This window comes from Hermetia illucens, chromosome 2, assembly GCF_905115235.1.
Source record: "Hermetia illucens chromosome 2, iHerIll2.2.curated.20191125, whole genome shotgun sequence".
Classification (NCBI taxonomy): Eukaryota; Metazoa; Arthropoda; class Insecta; order Diptera; family Stratiomyidae; genus Hermetia; species Hermetia illucens.
Window position 1 is genome coordinate 168508735 of NC_051850.1, and position 27772 is coordinate 168536506.

At 43.2% G+C, this 27772-nt stretch overlaps 1 protein-coding gene across 1 annotated transcript; it reads right to left on the reverse strand.

The window, feature by feature from the left end:
* Positions 1–884: 884 nt before the first annotated feature.
* On the reverse strand, positions 885–24592 carry LOC119649505 (protein yellow). Its single transcript, XM_038051675.1, has 5 exons — positions 24440–24592; positions 23729–24154; positions 23422–23618; positions 1526–1949; positions 885–1095 (listed from the first exon to the last, which is right to left on the reverse strand). Exons 2-5 carry the CDS (start codon positions 24110–24112, stop codon positions 964–966), a joined length of 1137 nt encoding a protein of 378 aa, XP_037907603.1. The 5' UTR covers positions 24113–24154; positions 24440–24592; the 3' UTR covers positions 885–963.
* Positions 24593–27772: the final 3180 nt, after the last annotated feature.

Sequence of the window (27772 nt, forward strand, 5' to 3'; positions counted from 1 at the left end):
ACTCTAATGGACCCTCGATTCTTTGCTAGTATTCGGTGACCGACATTCGTGTTAGCCCTTACTTTTGAAAGAACCTACCGACAGTTTTAGGTTAGGAATACTATGACTGATACTCACTACACGCAGCTAAGGTCCTTGTTGTTAGTTTCAGCATAGCGGTACTAAAGCTAGCACCGAGTGTACTGCCCTCGACGGCTACTGTCTCCTAGCTGGATCCCAGCATCTCGTCCTCCAATAATGCGCTTGATACCGCCATCTCCTCTTCTTCCATCGGTTTTTATTTTTTGTTAAATTGGTATCCACATCTTGATCACATGAGTTGTCTGGGAAAAATGTCCTCTCTGGCTAACCCGGCCATCGGGGTAAGGGTCTTATTTGAAACTGAAGGTGTTCAGTGTCCGCATATTAAAAACCAAGCTAGCATTGGTCACGGATCCCTCGGCGTATGCTGTTCTACCTTGGCTTGCATTCTTGTTAGCACCTATTCCAATGCAGGGAAGTCGATCCCCGGACTGTTGCTTTGCCTCACTCCCCTGCCAGATCCACTTGACCCTAACATATGTCCAGCAGACAAATGGAACTTCATCTGTTGGATAAGCCAATCCCCAGCAGAGTCCTACAAATTCTTCACTCATCGAATGGCAAACAATTCAAAACACCAAATTCATATGCAATTTCTTGTATTTCCTATTCCAATTCAGTCATACCATTCACACATTAAATAAATAAATAAATAGTCACTTAATGCACATCATTCGAAGGACTTAATTTAAACCTTAAGATATCTAAAGTACACTGCAGTCGTGTTCCCTCAAGAACAATGTCCTCCGCACAGATTAAATTCATTCTATTGGAATAAAAGCTGTGCCAGGAGTCATTCATTATTCAGGTCGGGATCATAAAATCTAAACGAGGAAGAGCAAGCGATTGACTGCGCTTAACTCAGACATCCTTGGTTGTCATTCATTGGTCGTCGCATTCTTTTGCCACAGGATGCAGCCGTATCGATGCTCCATTACAGCCAGCCGTGTTTGCAATAAAATCATGGAAATTACTTTCAAGTGCCCACATGAAGCGCTTGTGACCTGGGATTACCTGGAAACGCAAAAGAAAACATTAAGTTAATGGAGTGAATTTAGAGTTGAAGGGATGTTTCCTGCATTTGTGGCATATTCTCCTCCGTATATCCTTTCAATTCGAAGAGAAATGTACGTCTTCAGGGGTTTCTACTTCAGATTTAAATAAGTTTAGTGAAAGTCGAGAGAAAGGAAGCAAATACGTAAACAAGATAAAGGACAGTTCCAGCATAGTTCATCTAAAAAAGCGTCCTTATCTTATATTGTTCTTCACAAACTTTGATCGAATTTGTGGGCATTAGAACAGATACTCATTCAAATAGATATTCTACTGTACACGAAGTTTCCTCCACAAATATGAAATGCATTCAAACCATCTAAATCCTTGCAATCAATTCGGTCTAAGCTTCCACCTAACATACTGCAATCCATCTTCATAGATACTTTACCTGTGTTGCTAGACGGCATTCGCCTCCATGTTGAACTTCCAAGAAATTGGCTGCTGTGAAGCAAGTCTCTGTGTTCCACATATAAATGTCGCTCTCACCCTTGTAACGTACAAATAATGATGCTCCATTATCTGTTCCCAAAATGACTATTTCCTTTCCATCGGGCTTTTCTCCTACATCGACAACAGCCCCGGATCCGTTGCCCAGACGAAGATGATCGGCCTTAATTGAGAACAGTCTTGAAGATCCCAAGTATGTGAAGTACAGGACAACTGTTCCGCAGGACTTTGTCACTAAAGCAGTGTAAAGGACATCGTTTGTGGTAGTCGCAGATGCCACTGCTCCTGGTAGTACCACACGAACGGTTGTACCCAACAAAACATTATGCACAACAATCGATCGGGTTCCTGCATCGGCGATGTAGCTGCAAAGAGGGATGCAAAGATACTTTGAATGATTGAATGAAGTGGAAAATGCAAGCAAGATGGTCATGAGGGAATGGCTGCAAAGTTTTACGGACTTAAATGGATTTTTTATATGCACACAACCATTATTCGCCTTACTCTGGACCTTAGATTAAGGAGTTAATCATTGTGGTGACATAATGCAATAAATGATTTAGATTTAGATACGGATGCTGGACAAATTGTTGAATTTGAAGGTACAAGATGTCAATGGAGAATTTTCTATTCAGAAAAAAACGTAGGGTTCCAAAAAAAGGTACCAGGATGTTGTCCTCTACTTTTTCTTCAGCCTTTGTCTCATTCGAAAGCAAGGTCGGCTCGTCGTGATCGGTTTCGCCATTTAGCCCTATCAAATGCCTGATCTGGATGCAATCTCGGGTCTTTTAAATCTCCATCCAGGGTATCATGCCACCATTGTTTCGGACAGTCTTTTGATCGCTTAAAATCGACTTCAATGTTCAGGTCAATCTTGGTTAGCGCGAATTACGTCGAAGACGCCTCTCTCGCAGTTTTTCCGCAGTCGGTGCAACCATATATCGATCGCGGATATCCTCATTTCGGATGTGATCAAAACATGTCACCCCACTGGTCCAAGGCAGCATCTTCGTCTCCATTACCGCAAGACGCTGTTCATTGTCTTTTATAGTCGGCCAACACTCAGAACCATAGAGAGGGACAGGACGGACGATATTTCAGGAAATTTTAGATTTGAGACGTTCGTGGATACATCGATCACAACGAACACCAGTTGTGGAATTTATTTATTTATTTATTTAATGAGGACAATACACAGAAAACAACTCCTTATTACATATTGTCCTCAGAGGAGGGAGGTAGTGAATGGCTTATTTTACGCTTAAAATTAGAGAAGGATATATAGTCAAAGAGCCCAAGCTGTAGGGCAGACCCGCATAGCCTCGGGATTGGAGAATGTAAGTAAATCTCGAGCTCCGCGAAGGGTACATCAAAAATGTCCGCACTACGTGTGTTATGAGACGAGGCGATACGGAAAGTAATATCCAAGTTGACGGAGCAGTCTAACAGACAATTGCAGAGTTTGAAAAGAGTACACATATCTAGATTTTTGATGAAGATACGGCGTAGCTGCCGAGAGGGGAGGGGGACATTGAGGGTGTGGAGTGACTGATAATCAACCCATGGAGAGAGAGTCCGAGTGAATTTGAGTCCGGCAGTCACGAATGCGGAAGAGAGACCAAACTACATAGTAATATTCAAGGATGCTCCTGACAAGGGAATCGAAGAGTGATGATGTCAACGAAGTGGGAATTGAAACGAAGTTTGTCGTCGAATATTACACCCAGGTCTTTGAAGGAGATCAGTATTGAAAGGGGTTATCCACTGAGAGAATATTAAAAGCATGTTGGGGAAGGTTTAAACGAATAGAACATCCAGTGGCATTTGTTGACATTCAGTGTTAGTTTGTTGACCGAACACCAACGGACTAAATTATCAAGGTTGGACTGTAAGAGAGCATAGTCCAACGGAGACGAAACAGAGGCAAACAATTTAATGTCGTCTGCGTAAAGCAAATACGGGCAGCTGAGGATGAAGGCGAGGTCATTGATAAAATAGAGGAAGAGTTGCGGGCCAAGTATAGCGTCCTGGGGAACACCAGAGGAAGGACAGGAGGAACGAGATGAGTAACCATGAAAAGAAACTTTGCAGGAACGGTATGAGAGATAGGAGGAAAGCCAGGAGATGACTGAGGGAGGGAAGTCTAGTAACGAAAGTTTAGATAGGAGAATGTTATAGTCGACGATATCAACAAAGTTGGTAAAGACCAGAAGGTTTGAAGCCGTGGATCTATATTTCATGAAACCATCCTGCTCTTTGACAATGAGGTGACCGAAGTGCGCGCTCAACCAGTCGTTGACGTATTTTTCGAGGATTTTTGACCAAGAGGAGAGAAAAGATATGGGGCGGTAGTTCACAGCAAGAGAAAGATCTCCGCTCTTAAGGATAGGGATGATAAGGGCCTCTTTCCAGAGACGGGGAAATAGCATTCATCTACACTTTTGTTGTAGATTATACTCAGGGGGAGGAAAATGTACTTTCTACGGTTAAGGAGGAAGAGGTTAGGAAGCGCATCGGGGCCAAGATTACCAATGAGGAACTGAACCAAGAAACCCGTAAGGAGAGGAATGACAGGAGATTCGGAGCAGTCTGCAGTTACGAGATGCAGGGCGTGAAGGGCTCCAGGGAGAAAAGGCTGAAGAGAAGTAGGTACAGAGAGCAGTGGGGTCAGTGAAACCGATAGAAGAAGGGAGAGATTGAGTGGGATTACGAGAATTGCGAGCGTGAGACCAAAAGGGTCTTAAGTTACCGCGGACAAGGGCGGCTTCGACGCTCAATAAGTACCTTTCACGCGCTTTTCTGGCTAGTGACTTCATAGTTGAGCGTATAGCCTTAGAGTAAGCAAGATCGGCGTCATTCTTAGAAGCCTAAAACTTCTTCCGCAATGTATGTTTGAAGCGAATGTTAATAAGAATGCCACTTCATCCAGGATGCATTAATGCGTGAAGAAATTTCATAGCACAGTTCTCCATTGACTCATAGCATTGACCCTAGGTATTTAAATCGCTCAGTTCTGTGTAGGTCACTGCCACTTACGGTGATTCTGCCTGTTTCATGGAGAAAGTGAGAACAAAGATTAGTGGAGAGAGGACGAAACCTTGATGAATACCAACAGAGACACGAAGCGGTTTTGATACGCCCGCCATACTTCGAACTTTACTTTTCGGATCGTGGTAGAGCAATTGAACCCATCGCACGAGTTTTTCTAACACTAAGTGTTGTCGCAGAACATACCAGTTGAATTCGTGTAGCACACGATTAAACGCTTTCTCCAGATCCAGAAATACGATTTAAAGATTGCGATACTTCTCACGGTGTCTATCCATGAGTAACCCCGCAGCGTGTACTGCGTCAGTAGTTCCACAGTTCTTGATAAATACCGTCTTGATTCACGGTTATTTCAACGAGTTCGCGAATACGGTTGTCAAGAATACGTTCAAGAATCTTCATGGTATCACTGGGCCACACTGTTGGGTCAGGCCCTGTGGCTTTCCCCTCTTTCATTCGTTTTATTGCTTCCTCGACTTCATTGGGGTTGACAGGTAGACCTGCTCCAAATGTCGACAATAACTGTGGAAGTGGAGGATGAGCAAATTCTTTAGTTGAAATCTGCTCGAACTATTCTCGACATTTAAGCAAAGTACCGTTCTTTTCATTAACGCAACAGCAGTCTTCGATATCCTCGATCGATATCTCTCTCGCATTCCCGATTATCTAGTTTATCGTAAAAATCTTTGCAATGGTCCGCTCGGGTGACAGCGATCACTTTCTTTGCTTCCTAGTTGGCATTCTTATAAATTTGTCAATTGGCCAGCGTCTTTTCGTCAAGAAACTTGTGAAAGAGGCGTTTCCTTTCACGGACCTTCATTTCGACATCGTAATTCTAAAGCCAAGTATCTCAGTTGATGTACCGCTTACCTGGCTTTGTAACCCCAGGGGTTGCAGAGGCCGCTTGGTGGATCGTGACTTTAATTTAGTTTCACGATTTTTCCACATTCGTAACGGTTAGTAATCGCGTAAGTGAGATCATTTCTTCTTTCTTCTTACGAAATCGCCACCATTTAATGCAGGGCACGCCAGTGCGTTCATCACGCTGTTTTATTGGTTTGTTTTACACAAAACCTTAAAAAGGAATGAGCCGCACGCAGCTCGGTGAAAGATTTCATACGAGGGTATAGGCTGCAGACAAGGCTCTGTAAGAATGGTCAAGGAAACATTCTAGGTAACCCCGACGATATCAAGAAAGGATGGATGGAATATTTGAAGAAGTTGGACAACCCAGTGGAAGCGTCAGCAGAAAGGTCAGCTTTGGCGAATCCGGAATTTATAAACAACACAACAGCCGAACTCCCTTCTATTGAGGAGGTGAAGGCAGTCCTGCACGACCAAATGCTGAATAAGGCCCCGGGATTTGATGGTATTCCAGTTGGACTGTTATAGAGGGGAGGAAATTAGCTGGGTGATCTCCTTCATAAACTTATTTTGAAAATTTGCACTATTGAAAAATTACCTGAGAAGTGGCGCAAGAGCGGAATTTGTCCTATACACAAAAAAGGAGACAAATTCGTCTGTGACAACTACAGAGACATTTTATTGTTATGCACATCCTGTCCGGTCCTGATGAAAACCATCCAAGTTATTGTAGGTTAGAGCCATATGCAGACAAATTAGTTGGTGAATATCAATGTGGCCTTCGAAAAGGACGATCAATGATAGGTCAAATTTTCACGGTCAAACAGCTATTGGAAAAGTGCTATGAGTTCAATATCGATGTACATCAGCTCTTCGTTGTTCTTTCAAGCGTATGCCCAAGTTCCGCCTACCAGAAAAAAAGATACGAATGATCGAACTGACCATGTTAGCCATTGAATCCAAAGTAAAGCTTGGCGAGCCAATGCAATATTTAAAAACGAACTGCGGATTAACACAAGGAGATGGACTCACCCTTATGTTTTTTAACCTAGCCCTAGAATGTGTTATCCGCAAATTGGAGTTAGGTACCACGGGAACATTGCTCTACAAATCTTCGCATATAATGGGCTTCGTCAACGATATAAGCAAACAAGGAAGTAGAATAAGGATAGGGGAATACAACTTTGAGACCGTTGACAATTTCTCCTATCTAGGGTCGAAAATCACAACCGATAACAACTACGATGAGGAAATCCGCGCACGGTTGTTGTCAGCCAACAGAGCCTACTTCAGCTTACAAAGACTGTTCCGCTCGAAACGTCTCACCATAGGGTCAAAGCTCTTACTGTACAAGACTATGATCTTGCCAGTCCTCATGTATTCCTCGGAAACTTGGGTTCTTAGCAAGAAAAATTGCGAACTCTTGGCCGCGTTCGAGAGAAGAATCCTCCGAAGAATTTTTGGCCCCCTGCATGAGGATGGACGATTCCGTAGCCTACACAATGACGAAATCTATGAGCGATACCATGACCGTACGGTTGTGGATAAAATCCGGCTCAATAGGTTACGGTGGGCGGGTCACTTAATCCGTATGGATGAAGATGATCCCACCCGGAAAGTCTATAAGGGCAATATCTATGGTAGGAAAAGAAGACGAGGCAGACCCTGCCTAAGATGGAGCGATGGCGTGGGCCAGGACGCCAGACAGCTTTTAGGGATATCGAATTGGTGGACCTCGGCGCAAAACCGGGATGTCTGGAGTTCCTTATTAAGGCAGGCCTAGACCGGATACCGGTTGTTGCGCCGTTGATGATGATGATGAAGGAAGTATTCAAACAAATAAATGAAGCAGCGCAAGAAGTCGAGCTAAGAATTAAAGAAAATTGTTGACCCAATCAAGAAGGCAAAATCTGGAAATGGGCGGCTTTAATTTTGAAAACGTGGACAACTTAGTATACCGAGGAGTAAATATAGCCAAGGATGGTAGTGGAAAAGACGAAGTTTAGCAACGTATAATGATGGCCAACAAATTATGCTACTCAGTTCTACGGATAACGAAAAGTAATAGCTCCGAATTTACAAAACCATAATACGACCTATGCTGCTGTACGACTGTGAAGCGTAGACTCTAATGCAGGCGTTAGGGAAGTCCATCAACACAATCGAACGTGGAATTCTACGTCGAATACTTGGGCCTGTAAAATATGGAGCTGAGCGGCGAATTCGATACAACCATGGACCATCGAGTGACAGCAGCTGCTCACTTCCACAATCATTGCCAACATTTGAAGCAGTTCCACTTGTCAGCGCAATTGAAATCGAGACAATAAAACGAATAAAATCGGGGACTGCCACAGCACCTGACGGCATCGCATCTGAGCTCTGACTGGCAAGAAAGTACCACTGTTCCAATATGGAAAAAAAGATAGTCCAGCAGAATGTGGTGTTCTTTCTGATCGGCGTATCAACGAACGTCTCAAATCTAAAATTTACCGCAACGTCGTCCGTCCTGTTGCTCTCTGTGGTTCTGAGCGTTGGCCGACTATAAAAGAGAATGAACGGCGTCTTACGGTAATGGAGACGAAGATGTTACATTGGACTAGTGGCGTATTACGTTTTAATCACATCCGAAATGAGGATATCCGCGATCGTTATGGGGTTGCATCGATCGTGGAAAAATTGCAAGAGAGGCGTCTTCGATGGTATAATCACGTAATTCGCGCTAACGAGAATTCACTTGCCAAGACTGATCTGAACATCGAAGTCGATGGTAATAGACCAAAAGGCCGGCCGAAGCAACGGTGGTTTGATACGCTGGATTTGGGATTTAAAAGCCTCGAGATTGCATCCAGATCAGCCGTTTGGCGAAACAGATCACGACGAACCAACCCCGCCTGTGAACGGGACAAGGGCTGAAGAAAAAAACAAACAGTTATACCGGCTCTATGACGAACCAGTGGCATCAGTGATGGTAAAACTACGAAAATTGCACTGGGCTGGTCACGTTGAATCGATGGACGACAAGCGAATACCTAACAGGGTATTCAAAGGCTCTCCCGAATGACAGCATCCAGTGGGAAAGCCACGCAAACGGTGGAAGGATTCAGTCACCAGTAAAATCTGCTGAAATTTTCCAACTGAAGGACGCAATCGTCGTGTCGAGATGGGAGTCTATTCTGGAGGTCAAGGGCCAATTTGGCCTGTCGCGCTATTGAAGCAGATGAAGAAGTTTGAGCACTTTGTCAGGAGCGGACAGCAATGGCACATAGGTGTGGGTGATGCGCTATGCCCCACGCAGCGATCTATGAGAGCAATATGTTGCAGTATGATGAATTTGAATAGCTCACCTGAGTCTCTGAGGAATGAAAAAAAAAATGAGCTACAATTTCCGACTTGGTTTTTAGTGAGTCTTGGTTAGTCTGACGTCTACTAATGACTCTATGGGAGCAGATTATCCACTATTTTAATGAAAATTATATATTATTAGCGTCTTCGCAAAATTTGTAGATTTAGTTTCCATTTAACATCGCAAATTCATCCAAACTCAAACTGATCCGCACCAACTTACTTCATGAAAGCGTAATCACCTCATACATTTTCATCCCCGTCATGTTTGCCGTTCAAAATGAAATTGTTATTACAAAATGGAATGTTTACGTGGCTGAACAGTCAAGCCTTATAAACATTTCACTTCGAATAAGGTGTCATTAATAGTTCTACGTTATGACTTCGTATCGAGGCATTTCGCCAATAGATAAACTTTCACGCGTCCAAAACTCTTTTCATTGCTACAATATTGAGATACGTGGCCACAAAATTACACATCACTCGGTTGGCATTTTCCGAAATTTTCATTTGGGAAGTTTGCCAAATCAAGATAGCTATTAGATTTTATGGAGTTTACAATTTCCAATCAAATGAATGAATTTATGAATTATATGACCGAGAACGAGAGATGTATCTGTGCGCATTCATTTGAGGGATTCTGATCCGTTTTCCGACGCCTTCCGTGTCGGCAGTTAGTGTAAATATTTCCTTAAAGCGATTAAACTTGAATTGAATTGTGATTATAGTGAAATAGGAAAATTATTCATGAAATATCGGAGGAAAATCGGGTCTAGTGTGATGTTGCAGGAGCGGCGCATGAAATAATTAAATCCACGTGGGCATAAATTTACATTAATCGAGCACTAAGATACGATTTTCATTGACCTTTCCGTGTCAATTAATTTTTGAAAAATATTCTTTGTTTCGACATAAATCGTTGATATTTTTGATGTTTCATAATAGTGAATAATTTCACGAAAAATTCCATTACACCCCATCAAAACCGTAGCCATTGACTAACGCCTGCATTCTTCTATTCCCCTAAATAACCCACATTTAGATAAACAGATAAACTATGGCTATATAAACGTGGATTACTCTAATAAACGAAATTAGATGAAGTATCTGAAGTACAAATCTCATTACCATGCTAATCGCAGAGGAAATTATTCGCGCTGACGATGCAATTTCCATTCACCTGTTCTGCGGAATATAGTCCTTACTCACGCTTCTGAATGCCATTGTTAGGCCCCACACAGCCCTGGAAAAGTATCTAATCGTAACTCACTAATTTTTTGCCAGAATGACGACTCTAATGAAATAGGTTTTTAGAAACAATGGGATAATTACCACATTCACATATTTTTTTGCTTCGTAATCCATTTTCGGGAAGGCTATTGCGAAGGACATTGCGATCATTATTAGCAATTTAAGGAAACTGCGTGAAAATGAAAGACATTCGCAAAATGGTAAATGTATTGTGGAGAAAAAAGTGTATTTTAAGATACTAATTATGTTTGATTTGCTGTGCGGGTGGTATATGGGAAGGCAAGCTTTTATATTGGATTTGAATAGCCAACATGGTCGCATTTCTTCAAAACTTCTTTATTATAATATATTTTTTTCTTCCCATATTTCATGGTATATTTGATTGAAATCAACGGTGGTCAAAGGGCAGTATAGGTCCGAGGGCGAAACGTGGATTGGTACCCACGATGGAGCATAAAGCCTGGGAAACGCCTGCTGAACCAACACCAACAGCTCTACTACCAAACCCTATCTCCACTGGGAGCTCTTTCTTAACGAAAAGCAGCAGACAGAGAAGGATGAAGGTAAGTCTCCCGCGTTTAAAAACGGGATAAATTGTACCAACTGGTCCTCCAGGTTGGGAGTAGGACTGACAACCTTACATGGAAAACCGAAGTTATGAAGCCACAACAGGAGCCTCGGACTGGACTGATAACACAACGACGAACCCGGCAACGACAAAGGAATCACAATTTGGGCATTTTCTCATGGAACGTGCGCTCCCTGTACAGAGATGGAGCTGCTGAGCAGCTAGCCGGTACCCTGTCCCAATCTAGGGCTGATGCAACAAGAGATGCAATGGACAGGGACCGGTTTCCTGGAGAAGAGTCGCTATACCATATATTATAGTGGCCATCCATTAAACCAAGTGCCCGGAATAGGTTTCTTATTCAGCCAAAAAATGAAACCTGCTGTTATCGGCTTTGAAAATATAAGTGAAAGGCTATGCACTCTGCGCTGGCGAGGCAATGTTAGACACAGTCAATTTACCTTTCACGCCCATACAGAGGAGGCTGCAAAGTCGGAGAAGGATACCTTTTACGTGGTAGTAGTACGAACCCTCGAAGCCTGTCCCAGATATGATATCAAAATCATATTTCGGGATTTCAACAGCCAAGTAGGGACGGAGCCCCTATCCAGGCGATACGTCCGCTCCTATAGCTTACATCAAAATACAAATAATAACGGGCTGCCGATTAGTTTATTCAGTGAGCAGTGTCGCACGAAATGGTTGTTAGAAGTACCTAGTTTGCGCGGAAAGCGGTCCACAAACATACGTGGGCCTCTCCAGACGGGACCACTTTCAGCCAAATTGACCACGTGTTGATCGAAGGCCGCCACCTCTCAGAGTTTATGAATGTCAGAACATATAGAGGGTCAATGTAGACTCGGATCACTATCTCGTTGGCATGGTGCTCCGAGCTCGAATAACAACACCACCCAGAAACCCCTCTGACAATCAGATGAGAGCTAACATTGAAGCCATCCACAACACAACCCTCCGCAACACCTATAAGAAGGAAATGGACGCCGCAATAACCGCAGTCAACAGAGATCCTGGAGATGAAGCATCAACAAATGATCCCCACAATCACCTGAAGAACGTTATCATAAATACCATCACAAACATACTTGGCCTCAGCCTCAAAAAGGGTCGGAACGGCTGGTTTGGTGATGAGTGTAAGCTAGTAACGGAACGGAAGAATGCTGGATACCGAGTAATGTTGCATTCTCGAGGAACGCGGGCTCGCATAGACTTATCACGAACTCAGACGAAAGAGAAGCTACTTGACAGACAAAAAATGAAACCTGGGAGAACCGACAGGTCTTTTTTTGTTTTTTGATGAGGTGGAAATCTTCAAAAGACACTGGTTTGGACACACCAGCGTGTGGGATTTTTACCCACTAAATCCACCCCCGACTCCCTCTCTGCCCCGCGAGACCACCATAAGGTATTACATCACGGGACGGAGTGAGCTCACTCTAACCTAGTCACCTTTCTTCTATACGCGGCTCACGTCACCGCGTTTTTCTCCTCTCCTCTGCTTTTCGCAGTTTATTTTGGATAGATGCGATCATGGAATTGACTGCATCCCAAATCTCTTGATGTGCTAACATTTTCGGCACCAGATTTTCTGGTACCAACACCTCTCCTAGAGTCTCCTCTAGATTCCTCCTTTCTTCCACAAATCTCGGGCAGTTGAAGAACAAATGCTCTGGGTCCTCTGGGACTCCCTCGCAATTTGGACAATCGGGTGAGGTCTCCAATTTAAACCTGTGAAGGTATTGGAGATATCCTCCATGCCCCGTGAGAAACAGGGTAAGATTATAATTAATCTTACCGTGTCGTCTCTCTAACCACTTCTTGATGGCAGGAATGAGCCTGTGAGTCCACCGACCCTTTCCCGAGCGTTCCCACCGCTCTTGCCATCTATTTATGGATGTCTCCCTCTCAGACTTCTTCGTCCGCGATGAGAAGAGGTTGGTTTCGCATTGTACATGTTCGCCATCTCATCTGCTAAGATGTCAATCGGCATCATTCCAGAGATGACGAATGCTGCATCATCTGAGACAGTCCTGAAGGCAGAGCATACCCTCAGGGTTTTCCTCCTGTAGACTAGATAGATTCAGTTTGCTAGTGTTAACTGACATTCGCAACGGTTCCTTCCAAACTGGGGTTGCATAGAGCATGATCGAGGTCACGACCTAGAGGTATGCCGTGGCCCTCCCACGTTCGGCATCATCCTCACCAGGGCCATACTAGCAGTGGATGATTTATCGTAAATATACTGCACGTGTTGTTTATAGCTGAGCTTCCTGTCTATCACCACCCCCAAGTATTTGATGGTCGCCTTGGAAGTGATGATATGATTCCCGATTCTCTTCCGACGCTTAGTGATGAGGATCGCTTCCGTATTTTTCTCTGCAAGTGTCAGACCAGAGCTCTCTAGCCAACTTTTAACAGCACTGATTGGCTCGCTTGAGTATAACTCAGCATCTTCGAGATACTTTGCGACAACAACCAGCGCTATGTCGTCAGCGTAACCCACCACCCTGGCTTCCCTCGGCAGGGGAAGATTAAGTACATCGTCGTACATGATGTTCCACAGTAGTGGGCCCAATTCGGAGCCCTGCGGGACACCCGCGGAAACAACGTACTCCCGAGGTCCGTCATCGGTGTCATACCAGAGGCTCCTTTCAGTTAAATAACTATCGACGATAGCAGCAAGATAGGCGGGAATACCAACCTTCGCACAAGATTTCCGTATTAAATTCCAATTGACCGAATTGAATGCATTTTTCACATCCAGGGTTACTATCACGCAATATTTGCTGGTACTACCCTTTCCGTGAATTGCATCTTGGGCCAAGCCAGTAACCAATTTGATGGCATCAATGGTTGATCTGGCTTTACAGAACCCATACTGTCGATCTGAAAGGCCGCCTTGGCTCTCAACAACCGGAAGTAATCTATTATATGATAGATTACCCGCTCTAACATTTTTCCCACAGTGTCCAAAAGACATATGGGTCGATATGAGGATGGTTGACCTGGAGGTTTCCCAGGCTTAGGCAGAAATACCAACTTCTGCCGCTTCCATGCCACTGGAAATATCCCCTCGGACATGCAGGCTTCGAACAACTCAGCAAACATGTCCGGTCTGGATTTCATGGCAAGCTTAAGGCCCTTATTCGGTACTCCGTCCAGTCGCGGCGCTTTATTATCTCCTATTCTTGCGCAGATATCCAGCAGCTCGTCTCTGGTGACTGGTGGAATTGCCGTCACATTCAGAGGTGGTTGGAATGTGTCGGTGCTCTCCTCTTCCTGGGGGAATAACCCTTGGATGATTTTCAGCTAAAGGGTAGGACACATGCTCTGCGGAGATGAACGGCCTCTGAATCGTCCCATCACGATTCTGTAGGCATCCCCCCACGGGTTTATGTCCGCTTCTGAGCAGAGCTCCTTAAAGCATTTCGTCTTGCTTCGCTGCATGGCGAGCTTAAGGGTTTTGTGGACTACCTTATAGGCGCGCTCTTTTTGCCTCTGATCAACGCTACCTGCCGCCCTCTGAGCCGCTTTCCTGGCTTGGTGGCAGGCTGATCGAAGACCAGCCAATTCACCATTCCACCAGTAATTTGGTCTCCTACTGGGGAAGGAGCACCTCCTAGGCATGGACGCGTCACATCCTTTGGCGATGCATTGGGCCACATGGCCACATGGACGGCTCTTTCCATAGAGGCGCCTGCTTTATCAGGTTAATCCAAACACACCTCAATGAACCAACAGGTGTGTGAACTCGAAAAGTACAGGTAGTAACTGCACCAGACGCGGAAGTTTTACCAATAAGTCAGCAGGATGAAGCCTCACACACCTCGATATTCATGCTGCGAAGACAAAGAGGAAAATCTGATTTCCGACAGAGTGGGCATATTGGAGCGATGAGTTGAGCATTTTGATGAATTGCTCAGAAACCAAAATATCGGCGATCGGCCACGAAATGAAGACGACGGACAAATGCTGCCACCAACAAGCATAGAAGAAATAGTCGGTGCAATCATAAGTCGCCAGGAGCCGATGAAATTACAGCCGAATTGGTTAAATATGAACGCGACCAATTACACCAAGTGCTTCATCGCCTGGTGCTCAAGGGGGGGACAGCGAACCAATGCTTGACGATTGGCAAAGAGGCATTATCTGTCCCATACATAAAAAGGGAGATATCACACAGTGCAGCAATCATGGAGGTATCACATTGCTGAGTACCATCTATAAGATATTCTCCTCTATCGTGCTAGGCCGGATAGCCCCATTCGCCGAGAACATCATTGGCTCATACCAAAGAGGCTTCATTCCAGGCAAATCAGGAACAGGTCAGATTTTCTCTGTGCGGCAAGCGATGCAAAAACTGTTGGAACATGTTGCATCATCTTTTCATCGACTTTAAAGCCACCTATGATAGCATAGCCAGGGTAAAACTGTACACGGCCATGAGAGAATTCGGTATCCCGACGAAATAATAAGACTGACTAGACTAACCCTGACCAATGTACGGGGTCAGATACAACAACTGTTCTGCACGAAACGTCTCACCATAGGGTCAAAGCTCTTACTGTATAAGACAATGATCTTGCCAGTCCTTATGTATTCCTCGGAGGCTTGGGTTCTTAGTAAGAAAAATTGCGAAATCTTGGCCGCGTTCGAGAGAAGAATCCTTCGAAGAATTTTTGGCCCCCTTCATGAGGATGGACGATTCCGTAGGCTACGTAACGACGAAATCTATGAGCGATACCATAACCGTCAGGCTGTGGATAAAATGCGGCTCAAAAGGTTATGGTGGGGGGTCACTTAGTCCGTATAGATGAGGATGATCCAGCCCGGAAAGCCTATAAGGGCAATATCTATGGTAGGAGAGGAAGACGAGGCAGACCCTGTCTGAGATGGAACGATAGCGTAGGTCACGACTCCAGACAGCTCTTAGAGATGTCGAATTGGTGGCCCCCGGCGCAAACCCGGGATGTCTAGAGTTCCTTATTAAGGCAGGCCTAGACCGGATACCGGTTGTTGCGCCGTTGATGTTGATGAATTATATTTGATTTTTCTGTGCGGGTGGCACATAGAAAGGGAAGCTTTCATATTGAATTTGAATAGCCAGTGAAAACGAATCTTTTCCCGCAATGTATCCTTATTGAGTAGGTGAATAAAATTTGTTGACGTTTAAAGAACATTGAAGGACTCTCATCCAATATGCCGAATTTCTTCAAAACTTCTTTATTATAATATATTTTTTTCTTCCCATATTTCATGGTTTATTTGATTGAAATCAAGAATTCAAGGATGAAAAAGGTATATCAGTCAGAAAATATGGTTGAGCTAACACAAACAAAGTACTTTTTCCCGAGGATTTATATTGGAAAACCTTAAAAAAGGTTTACCTTCAATACTTCTTCAATTTCAACATTTTTTTTCCTCTGAAATTCGCCCCTCAAATGTTTTTGCCGGTATTTGTCCTAGGCGCCGTTCAATTTTAAATAAATATGTACATAAAAAGGGGACAAACAGAAAAGTAGAAAAAGCCTTGTTGTTTGTGCAAATATTATTGCGGCAGCACCGCATGGGACTGAATTTACTTCTAATAAATATTTCCTTTCACCGGAATCACTCGCACCCTCTTATTTACGGTTCAGTTCAAGAGGATTCATTTCCAAGAAAACATCCTTTTCTCAACCATGACAATATGATTGGAACGATATTTTGCTCATATTATTGATGTTAATCACGTCGACTAATTCAATTCAAAAAATGTCTTGTGAATATTATCATTTTATGAAAGGGAATTTCTCGAAAAGCATTCACCATTTAAATATTGAAAGCCCCAAATCCAAACACATGCTTCAAGGATGAACAAAAGGACACAGAAAGCAAGTCTCATGAAGGTTTTCGTACTGCGGAGAAAGTATTTTCAGAAGGAAGCAGTATGTGATGAAGGGCAGGAATATTTTTTTCAGCACCGAGACAAGGCTGATTTTTTTCGAAATCATGCAGTTTATACTGGAGTAAGTAAGTGAGGGATTCTAAAAATATCTTTTACACCATAAGCAGAAAGATACTATTTCATAACGTCGTTTATTGTCTCACTCTTTTTCCTTCAATGCAATCGTCATTCTAGAACTTTATTTATATTATGTGACACGACACGACACGACATATTGCTATCTCAGGCAACGAAGACAAAATGACTGGGAAATGGAAATCTCCCGCTTCAGGTATGAAAAGTTTTGTGGATTTTGTATGTAGGAATAAAAGAGGATACTCGATGATTTCATTTATACAAAGCGGATAGTGTACATGTTAGGTAGGACCGGTTCTCCACTTAAATGAGATACCCAGATAGCCAATCGAAAAGTAGACCATCAGAAAAGGGAAATATAGAGCTTTCAACCGAAAAGAAATTTAATCAAAATGGGCGTCGCTAGCAACTATGGAGGCCCGAAGTCTGTGAGGCCATGCATCGATCGCTTCACGCACAGTATTAAATGGCATTTCTCGAGCTGCACGCACGATGCTGATTCAACCTCTCCAAATCGGTGTAAGTTCAATCGCAGGCAGTCTCCTCTAACTTGACCCAAAGGCTGTAGTCCAGAGGCCCATTCATCTGCGGTTATGAAGTCAGGTACATACGCCGCTAACCACTGATGAATTATCTTGGCTTTGCGAACAATGGCCGAGTCTTGCTTTCAGCACCATGGCTTTCCAGTGAACCGAGATTCACTTAATGGTTCGACTATATCCCCTAATATCTTCTCGTACACGCTCACATTGGTTTTGACGGCGGCCTCGCAGAAATTAGTATGAGTTACTCCGTGATATGAAACGCCCCATCATACCATGGCAGAAGTCGGATTGTGACGACGTTGGACTCGCGGAACATTTTCTTTGACTTCATAACAATTGTGAGCATAAGCGAAGTCGGTCAGGAACGTCTTTCCTGAAAAACGTCGACTATCCTGACGATATCTGCTTGTCTTTTCGCTGGACTAGAGATGTTTCTAAATTTAGAGAAGGAGGCAAGCAGAATCGGATTTCGGATAAACACCAATCAGCCAAGAATCTCAGTCTCAGCGGTCATCCTAATCTTCCTTCCTATCTAAATTAATGGGTAAAACATTTAGAACGTCGAACAATTTGTATACCGCGGAGGGGTTGTTTTGTCGTCGAGCGCACCGAGCTTAATGTCACTTCACTACTCTTTCAGAAGTTTCATTATGTGTCTCTACTTTAGGCTTATAGAAAATTTTGGGTATGATAAGGATAATCTCCTCTTTCCCCTTCTCAAGTCAAAGCGTCGCTTCTATAATACATCCTGGCTGACTTAAAAGCAAACACACACATCGCAAATGAGGATATTAGCGGTCGATATGGGGTTACATCGATCGTGGAAAAATTGCGAGACAGAAATCTTTGATGGTATGATCATATAATTTGCGCTAACGAGAATTCACTCGCCAAGATTGACCGCCCGAAACACTGGTGGCTTCATACGCGGAATGGAGATTTGACAGCCTCGCGACTGCATCCAGATCACACCTTTGAAAGAACAAAATGGCGCAACTGATCATGACGAACCGACCACCCTTGTGCAGGAAGGAGATCAAAAATGTAATACCAGCAGTCATTACTCGCTTAAGCGCTTCCCACCTAGTGCTCGAAAAATATATGAGTCAATCAAAGGATCGTTCACAAAAGATGTTTTAGCTTTAGGTGCAAACACAAGCTTTTACCGCACCCATAAGTAATTATAAGACCTCCTCTGCAATGCACGTTCGAAACAGTTTGCCAAAAGTTGTTGGTCTTGCCTTTATTTTGGAATTTAAGGTCTTATTAGGTTTTCCTTCTTCACGACGAATTTTCATTAGTTCTTCTTTAAATAATTCAGCTTTTATTATTACTTGGCAAATCTTTTACCGCAGCCATGATCTCTTCTTTACTTAAGCGGTGATAATATTTCGTTCTCTGGAAAGCACTCTTTGAAGGGGTATTTGATTTAATAACGCCTCTGCCAAATTTTGCTGAACCATGACTTTTGCTGGCCAGTCCAGCTGCTTCCGTTTCTTGGTCTTGCAGGCTATTTCCCCATTTCCTTTGGCAAGCACTATGTCCAACGACACCATACCAAAAAATGAACTGCCTCTTTTTGATTTTTTGTTGGTCATTAGGTTGAATTATGTTTTCAAAATATGTGAAGGTAGGACTTAGGGGATCGGAAGAGCGGCATCTCTACTGTAGCTAACAAAAATCTGCCTCTTATAAATCCCGAAGAATTGCCTCATACTACGGATTTACTAATCTAATCCTTGATCCATATGTCAATGAAAATATTCCTGTGAACTTATTTTATTTTCCGTTCCAATTAGTAACCAACCTTAGGTCCAGCTAACCCTCTTTTCCTCTGCATTTAATGGGCTTCAGGTCAATCCCACTCCTTAGCAGCGAGCCCATTATTCCTAAGTGTTCAGGACGTTTAAGAGAAAGTCCAGCCCCAGGATGAATAGGCCCTGGTTTACCAGAACATCTATCTAACTTTGTTGAAGACTTCATTTCCAGATCCCGAAAAAATTCCGCGAATTACTCCCTTTTCCTGCCGCTTCTCATCAGACCGGGCTCTAAGCTTTTAGTAGCTCATGTCTGTCTTATGTGGTGCGGGTAATCTTACCTGAGACAATAACAAATGAAGAACTTCGCCGGTAAAAGGGCCAGATATCCTTAAACGTGTTGATGAGAAAGGAGAAATGGTGTTATAGATCACTCATTGGAAAAGGACAACCTATGCAATGAAGCACATTATAGCATGGCGGTCAAAAAGGGGGCTGTCCTAGAACTACGTGCCGTAGTTGAGGGAATGAAAACAGCGAATAAAAGTGTTTGACACTCGCTCGTTGCTTCACATAGGCACTTATGGAAAAGATATGTGTCAACAGAAATAGTCATAAAATTGAGCTCAGATTCACTAATCTTTCATCCATCTCCCACATTTTTCCGATTGGCTGTTAATGCAGAAGTGTTATAGCGAAAATTATAGGATGAGCTCACAAGAATTTCGTTTGACATAAACTCTGATGAAAAACTGACCGTGACTGTCAAGTTCTATCATTTATAATCAAACGAAAGGAAGGAGACTCCCAACTCCCAACACCCTGATCTGGTCACGGGGAAAGTGGTATTAGCAAGGATAGGAACAACCGTCGCTACATGGGATGTTATTTGAGCTATTGTCAGGATTTGGTTAAATGAAGCTGCTGCAATCAAGCTATAGTCACATAGTTGGGGAGGCTGTCAACCATACAGTTCCTTATTACATTTGTAATACCCTCATTAACATGTGTTTCATGAGACTAGGCGAAGGGAAAGTCTAGATCAGCCACCATCTTTGCGACAACTTCAAAGGCTTGTAGTCGAAAAAGCGATGCTCCTGTTTCATAGCTTTTCCGAACACGGCATTATCTAAGCGAGATGTGGAAAAAACGTTCACACTTTTTCAATCTTGGCCCCAGAAATACTTGGCTTATGCAAGAGGGTTTCAAACTCCTCGAGAAGACCTAGAAGATGGTGACAATCATTCGGCGAACAGGCAGATATGCCATGCAAGCGTGGTCGATGGGCTTAGAGAGTAACGGCAACAATGATATTTCGTTAGAAGTGGGTAGGATACAAGCAGTAACCTTTGGCTTAAAGTTCATTTCCTGGACTTCTTTTTGGATTTCTTCCTTGACTGGTGAGGGCTACAATATTAATATAAAGTAAGTAAGTAAAAGTGCCATCAAAGCATTTCAAAAATGAAGGGACGCCATGAGGGTTGATAGACCACTTCTGCACCATTAAGGTAGACCAACCAAAAATTAATTGCCTCAAGGAGTAAGTGGAACTTACTCGGTACTTTTAGTCCCAGTCGGCACCATTCAGTTTTGCTCCTTCCCCATGGAGCCATAAGTCAAAGTTTTCCACTGATGTTTTTGGCAGGACAATTTATGAATTGCCCACTTGCAACAGGAAGTTGCTGCTATTAGTACTCTACTAAAAAAACCTCCATAGTTTTTGGCGAGGTATCGCTCTTTCGATCCAACTCAGTTTTCGATTCCAGAACTTCAACAATTAGCTTGGAGCTAAATCAATTGGTTTATCACAAGAAAAAAGACCAGAAGAGATGGAGAAGATTGGAGAAAACTGATCTCACTACTGACCTGTGGGGCTTTCTTATGACTTATCAGTTTTATGTTTCTCATTACTGAGTCGTATCACCACCGAGTTGGAAAGTATGATCTTACGGAATGGACTGACAATATCAAAACTTACTGATTGTTACTAGTGCATCAAACCAAAGACAAGAAAAGGTTTCTCAAAAAAAAACTCTCAGAACACAAGTTGCCAAAAGGCTTCTTTAATTTTAATGATAGCAAACGAAAATACACTTGTGCAGAATGCATTGACCAATGTAACAAGACTTCTGAATTCTGAATTTTATGGAACATCTCAGCTCTGCCTGTAAAGTAAGTCCCACCGAACACGACCCCGTCATAACACCCGGGAAGTGTGCTTCTAACTTGGGCTATTGGCTTTTAAACGGTCGCTATAAGTATCGGGTTTGTTCTAGACTACGTGGATATTTTCGGAGCTCTAGAACTCAATGAACAATAAAGGAGAGCCAATATTGACGCGGACTACAATCTTCATGGCGTAAAAGGAACACCGGGACTTGACAGACAAACAAAACGCAAAAGGCGCGACAATTTTACTGAAGCATAAACAAGATTTGGGAGTCTACAGTACACTCTGTATCCTGTACGAAACAGAAGGAAAACTAATCTCAGTTCGAATGGGCATACTGTGGATACTATCTACCAGATGTTCTTCCCCATCCTGCTTGAAAAACCCCGTACGCTGAGATTTTCATTATGCTGTATCAATTTGGTAATACTTCAGGAAAAACAGAAGCCAATCAGATATTCTCCTTTCGTCACTCAATTGAAAAGGTTCTGAAGTTCGATCAAAACTTGTAGCACTTCTTTATTGGCCTAGGGGTTACCTATGACTTCATAGCCGGTTTACACGATCATCAGAGAATTCATCATCCCAACAAAGTTGATTTGACTGACTAGGCTGACCAAGACCAATATACTGAGCCTGATAAAAATAGTGTTCACGGTTTTCAACATTTTCAACGGATTACGACCATCGGATGTTTTTTCACCAAGTAAAGGAAAAGTGACACTTAGGGGTGAACACAATTGGTAACATCCTCAATAAGCCCACTCAATCTCTGCTCGATGCAAATCATATTGATATCATGAGTAGGAGAAACATGATTTTTAATGAGATTGACTAGGTATCACAAAACCTGGGAATGTACATCTACTAAAGTAAGCGAGACCGATTTATTGGGACGGGCAAATACAGATAGGAAGATACAACTTTGAGAAAATTAAATTATTCTTCTATCTGGGATTAGAAGATACAGCCAGTAAGAACATTAACCTAGGTAATCCGCACATGGTAGTTCGTCAAACTCTTTCTGTTCAAAATTTCTCTTTTCAGAGTCAATATGAATCCTCATGGGACCATAGGTAACCAAATTTGCTAACTTTTTGCCGCATTTCAAAGCGAGATCCTCTGAAGAATCTGTAATCGATGGACGGGTTGGGCGATTTCGATGTCCACAAACGACCACATCTTTGAACGATACACTGACTGTGCGTTAATAAAATCAGACGTAACATCGAGCAGTGAAAGAGTCCTCTGATCCAAATAGACAAGGAAGACCTTGTCCTGAAAGTTTGTATGTGCGACAGCTGTGATAAGAGTCGACAACGCAGGCCTTGTCTTAAATGGAGCGTATACCAGGACGCAAAGAATATGTTGGGAGTAACGAACTGGACTCAGTGCGAAAGTGAGGCATCTGGAACATTGGAATGCAACTGGTCCAAATTCGGTAGTGTGGTCACGTCATTGATGATGATGATAAGACCACTTCTAGTGAAGTTTGATAAACTATGTTCCTTTAAACGGATTCCTTACAGGACCGGACGTAATCGCATTCATTGTGTCACCTCCTTCTGTGAGAATAGAACAGAACTTCGGCACTACGTTCCTCTTTGACTTGCCTGCGGGTCTAATCTCCTATTATCAACCAGAACTACGCACTTTGTTCAATGAAGTTATTGGTTTTTGTAAAAGTCAGAAAAAGGTTAATGTATTGGCCTACTATGGCCAAAGGACAAAACAAAGAAATACCAAGATTAAAAACTGATGAATCCAGTTCAGAAAAAGGGTATATTATGCCCTAAATTCCAGGGAGGTTATACCCTTTAATATTGGGCGGAGCACTTTTATGAGGTGTAGAGAGGAGAGGTTTGTAAGCAATGAAAGTCAAACAACCTGTACTTGGTAAGTAGCCAAATAATTTGGAGTAGACATGGCGCTGGGAGTCCTCTCTCGGAATGTTGGCTACAAGTGATTTTCAGAAAGGACTTCACCTTCAAGTTGAATAGATTTCGCAATTTTGATAGGTTTTACAGTCATTAAACTACTCTAAGGGTTCTCTAACATGAATTTTAAAGTTCGCATTTGAACCAGTTGAAAACGTTTTACAATTTGCAAGGAATGAAAGCAGGCAATGATAACAGTGCTTATTTGGCCTTTCAGCTATCATCAGCATCTGCACCAAATCCAAGCCTAGCAAAGCATAATACATACATATTTTTTCCTAGAGGATAATAAACATATTCTATAGTACTTACAGGAAAGCATTTCCGGTAGGATCAAAATCGACCAGAAGATACTGCAAGCGTGATTCCGCTGTCACAATAGAAGACAAATCGATGGACTTAACAAGTTTGCCTGTTTTGATATTGAAGGCCAACACTTTGGGAGGACACCTCCTAATGGGTTGCTCTAATGTGTTTACCAAACCAACGTCAAGAGCCCATAAGATTTCCTGTGAAAAAAGCACACATTTTAGCTGTCAAAGTAACCTTCTACGAAAATAAATGATATCAACTATGAAGTCATCACATTAAACCAATTATTCCACAAATTCGCACTTACATTTTTATCAACAACGACATCCACAACATTTTGCATGGCATCACACATCCCTTCCTCCTGAATGGACCAGCAAGGATACGGTGCCACAGAAACAAAGCATTCTCCTCGTTTCAGTGAGACTCTGCCCAAAGTGAAGGGCACCCCAGGCTTGTACCGGGGCAACGCCAAGAACGCATCATCTCTGAATATCTGTCCACGGGTTATAATAATGTTCCGAGGAATATAACGTCCGGCATTTGTGTAAATATTTTTCGTTGACTGACATGGCCATTGTAGATTGTTTCCGCCCAGACGAAACATAAGTTCAGGAATCAGTGCCTTATCACAGTCTGCAAAAGCCGCACCTACACCCATTAGAGCCAACAAGGGTATGAAGCGTAACATGATGCCTTCCTTCGTGTCCTGGACAATTGACTTTGGCAGCTTCTAGGATGTACAATATGTTGTGTAAGTGGATATTTTGGTATTTTTTTGAATATTCCAATCTGGAATCTTTTGGATTGCTCTATTCATCGATATCTCTATGCCAGACATGAGAGTAAATTTGACGTGATAAAAAAGTATCTATAACTTCAATTAATTCAAAATCCAATTAAGTATATATGAAAAACTGTTTAAGACTAATCTTCCCTACATTCAGTCCTAATAATCTATTCAAGGATCCTTTAAGAAGTCCTTCGAACCAATTTACGTCTGAGTAAAAATTGCTACCTTCTTGTTTTCTCCCTAGCGTTACTCCCAGCTAGTGTATCTGATTTTTTGGCAGAATATCTGCAATAAAGCTTTCGAAACTGGGAGTATCCCTTTCAAGATTACAGAACACGGGCAAGATGTCCTTCGGCGTCGGCAAGATGAACTCTAGACCAAATTAATGGCCAGTTCTAATTACACGTGGATACTAATTTCGAACATGAAAATAGACCCATCTTAAATAGCTTCTTTCATCTGGCCAGTATCAGATGTTCCACTTGGTTAGTTCTCGGTCGTTCATTTGCACAATTGCAAGAGAATTTATTAACAAACATACTCGACTATATACAAAATATATTACAAAAGAACACACAGTCTAGATTGTGACATATGTAGGTATTATTTTCAGATTGACCCTCAGAAGTCGTTGGAATACCGTGAGTGAAGGTCAGCCAAGTTCAATGGTATTCGCTCTTAGTATTCATGGCCAGGCGAATACCAAGTTGCAACGTGAGAAGATTGCTGTGTCAGCTGACTGTCGTGGGATATTGTTATGTGAAAACATGTGAATGGCTATCACAGCTGAGTCACAGTTTATGGTCTTTAGACCTTTTATTTTACAAACGTATCTTATTTATTATTTAAGGGAGCATTCTTGAGAAGAACCCTACAAAACCGCGATATTTATAAACAGATATGCAACATATGTATGTATAGATATTAGAATTTAAATAGATTTTTGGGACGAACAAGGACGAATCATTTGGGAATAATCGCTGCCTTCCTGCTACGTACTTCCAACTAGTTAATGGAAAGAATAAATGCGTCGGGTTCCGATGGAGCAATAGAGAAAGGGAGTGCTGTAAGCAGACATTTCACCAGGACCTTCATCCGTATTTTGGCAGCCACTTGCCGCTTCTTCAGCTGCCTTAATTAATTGTTCCCCCTCGGACATCATCTTGTCATGATGGGGGAGCCTGTTGTAATTTACTACTACAGTAAGGGTCTCCAAACTTGAATATGGAAACAAGGGATTTCAACTCTCCAAGTGATAAGAAATCATAGATTTCCAATCTACCATTGGGTGTGGTAATGTCGAAAAAAACGGACGCAAGGAAGCAGAATCTTCAGCGGAACATGGGGATAAACTGATAACCCTGGTGAAACCCACACTGGACGCACCAGCCCCAAAAACCAACACATCTGTGACCCTTCAGTGGCCGTCAGAAACCTTTAACAGATCGCTTACGATACGGGATGTGACGTCCCCGAGGTGCTCGAGTAAGTAGTTTTGATCCCCTAGCTGACAGTATACCTGCGTCCTAGGTAGTAGCCTTGAGAAAGCCTCTCAGGGAAGAGCGAACCGCGAATGACCTGTACACGCCGGGATACATTGGGAGTCCCCGGCGCCGTCGACAGCTCTCTCTTGATGGGGTGATGTGAGCCTACCTCTGCCAAGATGGTGGTTGTCTGTATCAGGATCCACCCCCTTTGGGACCCTGGCCGGGTAGTGTGCATTGAACCGTATTAGTAGATTGCGTTGCCCCGAACGAAAGGTGATCTGCCCATGAATTCTGGGATTAGCTAAACGTATCAGCACAAAAAGAGCAAAAGAGACAGCTATGGCTAAAATACCCGATGTAATATCGGAACGCCCAAATAAAGAGAAGGTCTTACCAAGTGGCGCGATTGACGGCGCGAAGGCGAAAACTCAAATACCCTGTAGTGCCCCTGTTCCGAAAAAAAGCCCAATCAAAATCGCTTGTCCTAAACAGGTGGATTCAGACATGAGCCGAGTGAAAGTACACGCCCTAGCTAGAACTGAAGAGTAAAGGGTCATCAATGCTCCTCCTGAGGACGTCTGCAAAAGCATCCAAAGCGGACTGATGGAACTGGAGGAACCACTTGATCGCATCTCCTTCTACAGGCGAAAGTGGAAAGCACCAACTGAGAACATTACTAGCGTCAAATGGACCGCAGATAGCCCACTGGAAAGCGAACTGGGAAAAAAGCGGAAAGAGAACGCCGTTCCTGAAGGAGACTTTATCACAGCAGTTTCCAGGACCCAATAAAAAAAAAGCCGAAGAAGGGTAAAAGAAAACAACCGACTACACCGCCAGAGACCCGTCTGTCCAAAGGCAAAGTGGCTACAAACTAAAAGCCAGTAGCAGAAAAGACCGAACGAAAAAGGAGAAGACCGTTGGCTCGGCTCATTACGCTGACGGAAGGCAAGGCATTTGCGGAAGTCCTTAGTGGAATCCGCTACAGGATGAAACCCGCAGACAACGGAGCAGAGGCGTCTTCCATATGGAAAACGAAGTCAGCAGACTAGCTAGCAGAAGCTATACTAACAAAAGTACGTTCTGCAAAGCGGTCAAGGGGTTAGTGGGGAAGAAGGTTTTTGTTTCTAGTCTAGAGCCAATCTAGAAATCGCAGATCCCCTACAGAAAACGTCGAAATGGAGAAGACCATAAAGCGTGAATGTCCAGAGGTAACCAATGCCAGGGAAGGTATCATCTGTCTATGTGCTCGAGGACAAAAACTCGCCGTGATGGAAGTCCCCGAGCAACATGTGAGACAACTCCTTAGAAGCATGAAAATCAAAATTGGATGAGTAGTAGGAAGGTCCGGATAGCTGACTGGTTAGAGCGCACGGCTGTCGTACGGAAGGTCGCGGTTCAAATCTCACTGGTGGCAGTGGAATTTGTATCGTGATTTGACGTCGGATACCAGTCGACTCAGCTGTGAATGAATACCTGAGCCAAATCAACGATTATCATTATTATAGTATCAAGGGAACGAATGCTGATAGTCCCTACCATGTGCTACAGGTATCTGGACTATGGACACACGTCAGCAACTTGCAAGGGACCGGAGGGAAGGACAGCATGATGGAGATGCGGTAGATCACCAATGAAAGAGAAAGTTCTGTTCTGTGCAGGGATCGTGGCACCTTTAGTGAGAGCGTTGCAGACACTTCGGGTTTGGTACGGTTTCCAATCATCCAGGCAGAACTGGAACAGCTGGGATGCGAACGGCATGATGTGCATTTTACAAATTAACATGCACCAGAGTCCAACTGCTCAGCAGTCGCTAGCGCAGTTCGCTACGAAGGTAAAGGATGATTTAGTGCTGATCAGAGAGCAATACCGAAATAGGGACCTGCCTTCATGGCATCTCGACATATCGGTTACCACTGCCATCTGTTTTCAGGACGACGTTCGATTTCGTATTCTTGCCCAAGGCCGAAGGAGTGGATTTGTCTGGATTCGTTGTTTAGGGATAACGTTGTTTAGCGTTTACGTGATGCCAAATGCGACGATGCTAGACTTTCGACCCCGGCTTGATGTTCTG